The sequence below is a fragment of the Syngnathus scovelli genome, chromosome 5, assembly GCF_024217435.2.
Source record: "Syngnathus scovelli strain Florida chromosome 5, RoL_Ssco_1.2, whole genome shotgun sequence".
NCBI lineage: Eukaryota > Metazoa > Chordata > Actinopteri > Syngnathiformes > Syngnathidae > Syngnathus > Syngnathus scovelli.
The window spans coordinates 4654666-4663697 of record NC_090851.1 but is presented as its reverse complement, the minus strand read 5'-3'; the positions used below and the strand labels follow the sequence as shown (position 1 = coordinate 4663697).

The 9032-nt window shown below is 42.8% G+C and overlaps 1 protein-coding gene across 2 annotated transcripts; it reads left to right on the top strand.

The window, feature by feature from the left end:
• Positions 1-3216: 3216 nt before the first annotated feature.
• Positions 3217-8748, top strand: misp3 (MISP family member 3). Of its 2 annotated transcripts, XM_049719694.1 has the most exons (4): positions 3217-3407; positions 4264-6074; positions 6886-6953; positions 7770-8748. In XM_049719694.1, the coding sequence occupies exons 2-4, from the start codon at positions 4310-4312 to the stop codon at positions 7863-7865; spliced, it is 1929 nt and encodes a 642-aa protein (XP_049575651.1). In that variant the 5' UTR covers positions 3217-3407; positions 4264-4309; the 3' UTR covers positions 7866-8748. The 2 variants fall into 2 exon arrangements, 1 of the variants encoding a protein (XP_049575651.1); XR_007481334.2 differs by lacking the exons at positions 3217-3407; positions 4264-6074 and adding an exon at positions 6417-6781 and having other exon boundaries at positions 7770-7941.
• The last annotated feature ends 284 nt before the right edge of the window (positions 8749-9032 follow it).

Here is a 9032-nt window from a genome sequence, read left to right as displayed (position 1 = left end):
CTTCTGTGTTACTGCAAACAGATACATGATTAAACCAGACTAATGATTAAACTCCAGTCCTCAAAATGATGATCAATTCATCCTCACATTCTGCGGGAGCCTGATAATGGTCCTGATCAATTGAATTAGTTTGTTTAACAAGGTAAACTAAGAAAACATGCAGGAATGCGGCCCCCGAGGACTGGAGTTTGAAACCCTAACCTATAAAGAAGCAAAGTTGCGGGATGTAATAACAAAATTAAAATAATTCGTGCAACAGGCGGGCGGGGCGGTCTTGTTCATTTGTTGACCTTTAGAACCTCCAACTTTCCACATTGCACAATGAAACCTTCCAAAATGGCCCCTACCATAACCCTAGTCCCGCCCCCTGGACATCACGTGTTATAAAATAAAATGCACACTTTTAACATGCAGTTTACTTTCTGAGGATATATTTACATCAGGAATTGTAAAGAGTAAAAAATCAATTCTCCCTAAAAGTTGAATAACGGTTAAAAGCGTCGTAACATAGATGCTAAAGCGTTAGCATTAAGCTAACTCAATGTATAAGTGCTTGTGTTAAATACAGTGCATATATAGTTGTTGTTTTTTACAGTTTGACTGTCACTTTCAAGTGAGAGTGGCAATGAACAGCTAAAAGATTTGTTCCCATTTTATTTCATTGCTTCTTCATGCTTATGAAGTCAGTTAAGATCACTGGCACTTGTTTTGCTCTGTCATAAAATGGCCGAATGACAGCTCGTGTCACTCAAATCTCAGGGCACCACTATCGTTTTCAAAGTCTTATGGTATTCAATAATCAGGCTACTTGCAAAAGTCTCAGTGATCCCTGGACCCCAAAAAATTGACAAGCACCGCTCCATTGGATTTTTGTAAATCATTGAACTGCCGGGTGGTGGAACTGATCTATAAAAACGACCAGGAACTATTTCCAAGTGATCATGCGCAGCGTGACAAAGGATCCCAAGATGATTTTGTTGGTGTGCTCCATCGCTTTGCTCTGCTTGCTCCCCGGTAGCCTTAGCGCTCCCCCGACATGCGATGAGCTGTTCAGGCCGCTGGTCGGCATGACCCCCGGCCAAGTGGAAGGAAGCTGGGCCGTGCTAGCCGCCAGCATGACAAATACAGCGGACGAAGATCTCCTCCGACTGAGAGACAGCATCACCTTCCACGCGTACGACTTCACCTGCGTCCAAGCCAACCGCTTTGGAGACGAGTGCAAGTACTACCGCCTCAACGTCACCTTGAAAGAAAACGTCATGACCCTGCAGACCGCGGGAATCGGCATGTCGGGGACCTTCTACTTCACTTCCTGCCCGGACTGCTTGGTGTTTACCTTCAAAGTGGACGCACTGGAGAGCACCGATCTCTATCTGGTGAGCAAGAGGCGAGAGTTGGCGCAGAGCGAGAAAGAAGAATTTGCGGCCCAGGCCAAGTGTCTGGGCTTGCGGGACCCCATCTGGATGGATCCCACCAAGGCACTTTGTGAAAAGAAGCCTGCTGAGGAGGTCACAGTCTACGGCCCTGACTTCATGATAACTGAATAAAAAAGTTCATTCATCCATGCAGCGGCTCTTTGTTTTCTTTCAAAACATGACAGAATTGTGTTGTGTGATGAAATAGAAAATGCTCCATACATGAAATATTCCATTTTGAAAAATAATGTGTACATGCAGTTATGTATATGTACTTTGTCTCAGCACAATAGAATTCAAATAACACATTTTATTTAGTTAATTTGATTTAAAAATAAGGGATGGCTGAATGGATTTATTCCGTGAGTGAAATTAAGTTATCACAGCATCCAAATTCACAATCAGATTAAAACAGTATAACAACACCCCCAGAACAGATTGCGATGTGTTGCTTTGTGTTATTTCCAAAAACAGGCCAGTGGAATTAGGACTTGTGTTCTTCTAGTGCTCTGTATTGTGAAACTACAGGCGGTCAGCCAAAACAAGCATAAATGTGAATGAGTTACGTTTTTAAGACGGATGGGGGGGTTGGGAGGTGTTAATAATTAAGACAACAACGCTTGAATTAGAAAACACCAAGTTTTCATCCACCTCAAGATTGAAAGTCTCAAAGTTTGCTCAGCCCTAAACCAGCTCACCTGTCACTCCACAACATATTAGATTGTTTTGATTTATTTTATTGCGAAAAGGACTTTTGGTAAATCAAGTGTACCCAAGGGTCACAGTCCAACATGCGTCTGTGAAGTTTAGTATTGCACAATTAAAATCAACTATATAAGCAGATTCGCTCAGATCTCCGCAAGAAAAATTGGAAAGCAATCTGAGAACATGTATCCAACAGGAGCGTTTGCTCGGTGGGTGGTGTTGGCCTCCGTCTGGTGGTGCTTTGTCAGCTCGGCCCCGTTTGCCTGCGAAGACCTGGTCCGGCCTCGGGAAGGAATGAACCCCGACGACCTGGCCGGGCGCTGGGCTCTAGTTTCGGGCGGTTTAATCGACCCGGGTCAACTTTCCTACTTTAAGCGCAGAGACAGCGCCAGCATAGACGTCCGTGTGAGTCCAGGCCATGACATTTCCTACACACCCAGAGTTCACATGGAGGGGAAATGCCTCTCCAGTACCCACAACGTGACACTAGAGGGCAGCGCTCTTCGCTTCCGTGACGAGGGCAACATCACCGTGACTTTGCTCTACACGTCGTGCGCGGACTGTCTGTTGTTGCGCTTCGACAAGAACGACACGGTGATGCGCGCTTACCTGTTCAGCAAGACCAGAGAGGTGAGCCAGGAGGAGAAGGAGGAGTTCACGGCTCAGGCGGCGTGTCTGCACATGCTTCCGCCCTTTTGGCTGGATCCCACCAAGGAGCTTTGTCCCAATGAGACGACAGGAGCACAAGAAGATTGTGTCCCACCGTCCTAATACCGTATTTTGCGCACTATAAGGCGCACCTAAAAACCGCAAATTTTCTCCAAAGCCTTATAATCCAGTGCGCCTTATATATGGACCAATATTGAGCCACTACAGCAGGCGTGTCCGAATATATGGATTTATATATGGACAAAATTGAGAGTAAAGTACTTATAACACAATTTTGTGTCTGTCATTTATTGTGCTTAAACTATGCAGAAAAAATGGAGCACTTGGGTTTTTCTAATGATATAACCGCCCTTAATTCAACTTTGCATCTGTTTTTCCCAATGGAAGTGAGTGTGCGAGCATTGTGAAACAAACACGGGTCGCTCCAAAATAGGATTAGTATTTCTTAATCCGCAGCGGCAATGAAGTAAGCCTCTTGTATGTGTGTTGTCATTATGGTTTATGCATTTAGAGACTGATTGCTGGTCAGCATTGTGCACTGCAGATGTGCACACTGAGAATGGTGGGAAGAGCTTTGAAGATGTGTGATATTTTGAAGGCCTCTTTGCTGTTGAATCGGTAAGTGGAATTGTTCAAAAACGATGATGTCGATTGAGTTTTTATGTGTTGAAATATCTCCTGTAAATCAGTATGGATGTATTTCCATTCATTTGTTTTTTTAATGTTACAATAACCTCATTTCAAATTGCCGCCTGCGCTCGATGTATTTTTAATGATGTTAAAATTTTGACTTTCTTTTGATAGCAAAATAAATAGCTCCTTTGGATAATGAGGCAAACACAAACTTGTTATGTAATGAGGTTTTTAATCCGGAGTCTCTCATGGCCTGTTCTGTATCTACGATACCCGTACGTACTATGACGTGCGTGTCATATCAGTAAAATGGGAATGTCTTCAAATGTTTTTTTTTTGTGTGTGTGAAAGAGCTACTTTATTTTAGATTAATTTAAAAAGTGAAACTCATAATTACACATATTACAGCAGATTGTTTTATTATCACTATTATTTAATCATTTTGTTTATTAGTTTATAGCTAACGAAAACTCAAAAATTGTGTGTGAGTGTGCGTGCGTGCGTGTGTGTATTTAAGCTGATTAAATATAATGTGGGTTTATGAGCTGCACAATGGCCACCAGCGCATTAATGCCGACTAACATTAACACATTGACGGTCATAAAAGTGAACATAAAGTGACAGTCATTAAGGATTAAAAGTGTTCCGAGGGTTGGTTATCGTATATTGTTTCATTGGAGGGCCTTGGCTGCAAGATTTGGTGCTGCCTCACAATTCTGAGTTTATGTCGTACTTCAGAATCCTGCAGTTGTTTTCGATATTTGTTATACTGTTGCTTTGTGGTCCTGCTGTAAAAAAAAAATCCCTGTGGTGCTCAACCCCGTGCTTTATGTCCTTATAGTGCTTACTGATTGTCTAGAGATCAAAAGAGCCTGACTGTTGTCACCATGGCAACAGTGTCCCTGCAAAAGCAAGAAGGTCCCTTAGACTCACAGGAGTCTGTGGTTGACGCCTGCCTTGACCAAAAAGCCCCCAGGGGAGAGCCAGAAGATGGCACTGAAGTGTTCCAGGGATGCAAAGATCAAGGCCAAATTAGAGAGACCGTGACAGAATGGGTACAAGCTCCCCAGCAGGCCGAGTCTCATGAAGAACCGGATGAGTTTAAGATGATGATCAGACAAGGTGCTTTCTCCAGCTTGGAAGGAAAGGAGCTAGGGTTGCCCAGTGATGAAGATATCAAGCCATATTGGGATCAAAATGTTCAACAATCCTCATCTTCAGCTACTTTGGCTGACGAAGAAGAAGAAGAAACCAACACGTGCAGTTCCAAGGGTTCGGTGTGTTCACACTGCACCGACTCAACCTCAAATGTTATTTCCTTAGACGGCCAGAAGGAGGTGCTAGTGTCTCAAGAGCAAAATGAGCTCACCCCCAAGGGAGGGAACCAGGAAGCTGCTCAACAGGTGCTCGGCCAGAACTCTGCACCTTTGTCTGGCGTTGCCATGGAGACACCCAATCAGGGCGAGGTGGCTTCTAAAGGCTCCGTCTGCGTTGTCACAGTGAGAGAAAGGCAAGCAGACGGGGCAGGGGAAAGGGCAGAAGGGGAAAGCGAAACAGGAGAGCAGTACCACAAGTTGCTTGGACAGGAGCAAGGCAAACTACTGGTGCCATCTGAAGAACTCGTCCAAACACAGGACGGGAAGACAGACAATAAGGACATTGCTGAGTGTCGTATCAAAATGGAGAGCGACTCAAGTGACGATAGTGGATTATCCGCAGACTTCTCCCCACGTGGCGCTTCGAACATCCAAGAAACTCAACCCAAAGAGACCCCCATCGAGAGGGAGATCAAACGGGCCATTGAGCGAGAACATAGTTTAAGAAGATCTCGGGGTCTTCCGAATGCCTCCGCAGAGTACGTTGAGATCCCCCTGAGGAAAACCATTCTCAACCAAACCGTCGTCGCCAAGTCGGAGAAATTCCATGGCGTGGACAGGGAACTTGCAGGAAAAATCATGCAACATGAAATCCACGAGGACGTCGGCCGCGAGCAAGATCTGGTCAAGCTGGGGAAGGTTCTCGGTTTTTACGATAAGGGGACGGTTCGGCAACTGAAAGAGAAGAAACAGCTTTTTGAAGCCTTTCAAAACCGCAGGGAGTCATCCCTAAGTATGTCTGTTGGAAGAAGAACCAGTTCCAGTTCAGACAGCCAGGATGAGACCTCCTCACAGGCGTCAACTGTGAAACGATCAGAGAGGAGACAGACTATAGAACCTCCGGGAGGTCCTTACGCGTCTTCAACTCCCAAAGGACCCGGTTTATCCGAGGGAATGTCTTGCCAGGTCATCATCATGGAGAACAAGTCGAATGGCCCAGCATTAAAGCACCTCCTCACCAAATCAGAGGGACATGATCAAGATGCAGAAGCTGCCTACATCCCATCCTGTTCTGGAGGGTACAATTTAGAGGTGGACACAGATGAGATGTTGCCCAAGGAGAACCCTTTCTTCAAGTTGCGATCCCTCACTAATGATATTAAAGTGGAGCGGGATATCCGGGAAGCTCAAGAGAGGGAGAAAGAACTCCGCAAGCAGAGGATCAACCTTTATGGGGAAGGAGGAAGTGATGGGAGGCCAGTCGGCATGGATAGGAGCCTCCGAGCATCTGGTCTGGATTCTTCGGGGTCTGATGGGTACAGCAGACACACCGCAGGTCAGTCCAGCAAAATATAAAGGATGAATAGAAAAGGGCTTCCAAATCCCATAGTTGCATTACGTATCATGATACTGCAGATACCATATGCAAAATGCGTGTGCGTATCGATCATCCAAGTGTAATATTCTAATAATTAAGATGAATATTTTTGCATAATTAGTCATCATTTCAATTCAGAATTAGTTTTGAATTTTGTAGATATGGACATGTATCAAAGTTGTGTGAGTTGTCATAGTTTCTATTCACATGCTCGCCCCTCCCTTCCTGTGTCTGCCCATGATCAGTGTGATCATCTTCACCTACCTCTCGTTACCTCTCGTGTATTTAAGTCCCGTCTGCCCCTCACTCCCTCTTGGATCGTTCTTGTCTCACGTCTTCTTGTCTCTCGTCTTTGTCTGTCAATGCCGTTTCTGTTAGCCTGTGGGTCACAGATTGTTTTGCTAGGTCGTTGTTAGTTTGTCCGTCTGTCTGTTCCCCTCCTTTCCAACTCCACTTTTCCTTCTATAAACTCTGATCCAAGCTGAATTTGGTCGACCTGCTCCATTCCATTCTATGACACGTTGTAGTCACGCTTTCACCTCGTTAGAAATGTGTCATTTGTAAATAGAACTTTGTCTGTTTGCTGTCAGGGTGGGTTCGCTTCAATCTTTGGGCGGGTCTCATTTGTATGAAAAACCTAACAAGTCGATGACAAAGTGAATTGGGTGTGTCTATGATAACACTTGACAAATAATTGAATAGATTGTGAAAAATAGGGACTTTTACTGTGTGTTTTGCTTGCGACCTAATTTGAATCTGCCTCCACCAGATCATCAATCTGCTGGAAAACCCGGTACGTGGTCCCCGGACCAGGACCACAAAGTGAACCAGCAAAAAGTAAGTAAAAGAGTTTCGACACCTCATTAATTTGAACCTGATTTAAATGAGCTACTAGCTTAATTTTTATCCTGTGTGTATTCAATCATACAAACGTGATGACTGATGCTCACACACACACTCAAAATTTCAAAGCCCTGATATATAGTTAATTAAAAAAATGGGAGAAAATCACCTGTCTTTGAAACGCAGTCAATGGAGTTACCTCTGGAACTCCCTGCTGCGAAACAACAACGAGGCACTCCGTTGGGGGTGAATATGAATGTATGCTTGTTGAAAAGGTTCACAGGCTTCAATGCAGACAGGAAAGAAGCATCTCGGAGGCACCAAATGTGGGCCGCAAAACATCTGATAGCTCTCCGAACACACAGCGAGCAGCTTATCTTCGGAGATAAGGAGACAGGGGATAGTCTGGGGACCATGTGTGTGTGTGTGTGTTGAGTTTTGTTACCTGCCTTGTGGCTTCTTGCATCTATTTTAAAGTGTTGTCTCTTTCCACTCTTTCATTATCTGTGGATGATTATGCCGTAATAATCTCATCTCTGGGGAAGCCCAAGAAAGTCATTCAAAAAGATGACATGGAGATTAGTTTATCAGATTTTGACATTCATGTTTCAGGCAGGGTAAATAAATAGCGTAATAATCGGGCCAAATTGGAGATTTTTTTTTTTCTTTTCTCGTCCATGTCCTGTTTGTCAGATGTCTGAAAGATAATCTTGAATGATTGTACTTGTGGTGTGTTATTTTACCCAACTCACAATTGTAAAGCTTGTTCAAGGAGTCTTGATGTCTTTGTGCATTTTCGTTGCTGTTTAGGTGGTGCGGGGCTCCCACAGCTCCAGACACAAGACCCCTTTGGTGCATTTGTGGGAGACGGGACAAGTCAACGGACACAATCCGCACGAGCAATGATGAGGAGAAAGGTTGTAAAAATGAGGAAAGGGTCACGATTGTCATCAAACGGGGTGAAAGAATGACTTGAAACAAATTGCACTTGTATACGCTTTAATCGTGACAAATTTATTAGAATATTGTCTTGTATTTATCTGAAATCATAAAAATAAAAACTAGGTCCTGATCGATAATCTATTTGGTCAATATTAGGTCTTTTAAATCCAAAAAGAATTCTGCCAAAATGTTTGCTTCTTTTTATTAACACATATGAAAATGATTACGACAATCAATTTAGCAACATTTCCAACTCTGTTGTATAGTCAAGCAAATGTTGAAAGACAATTTGTTTAAAAATAAGAATGTATAAAAGTAAACATTTCTGTTCTCTATTATTGTAAAAAAATATTTAAATATGTATTTTTTCAGTCAGTTAATCAGTTATTGGAATTTTGTGTCAAATCGGAATCGAAAAATCCTCATTAAAAACAATCAAACTGTTTATCTTTTTATACCATCACTTTAAAATCTGTGCAGTCAAATGTCATCCAGTACAACATCCATCCCATAAAAGCCACCTTTTAGTGCTTATGCAAGCTAGTTTTTAACATAATCGAGCTAGCATTAACGAGAATTTGCAATACATGTTTCTAATATTCTGAATTTTTACCGCAAATCTTGAGCTAATGGAGAAGTCCCTATTGTTGACTCTGATTAAAAAAAAAAGTGATTTATTACTATTTTTCCTCATGTGATCACAAAATTGAGTTTGTCATAGTGGAACGAACAAACCAGGAGTTAATCCCAAAACCTGGAAGATTATGGTGCAATAAAGTCGGTCTGGATTTTGCAAGTGAATTATGAGTCCAGAGTACACGTGAATAAAAGTAACTATTGTACCACACCTTTTTGAGTGAAGTAGTAAATGTTGAACTTTGGAATGAAACTTGTTGATAAGCAGAAGGTTAGAATGACTTTTGATATTTTCCAGGCACTGTTACTGTGGGTGGATTTTTAATTTGATGGATTTTGACATGAGTTCATTTAACCGATGGTAATTAGAGTCTGTTGAGTGGCTGTGAAAGTTAAAAAAACAAAATAGCTGCTCTTTTTGGTGACAAAATCCATCAGTACAAGGTGTGCTACTTCGTAAAGTTCACAGTGATTTTCAGTGAGGAGTTATTATTG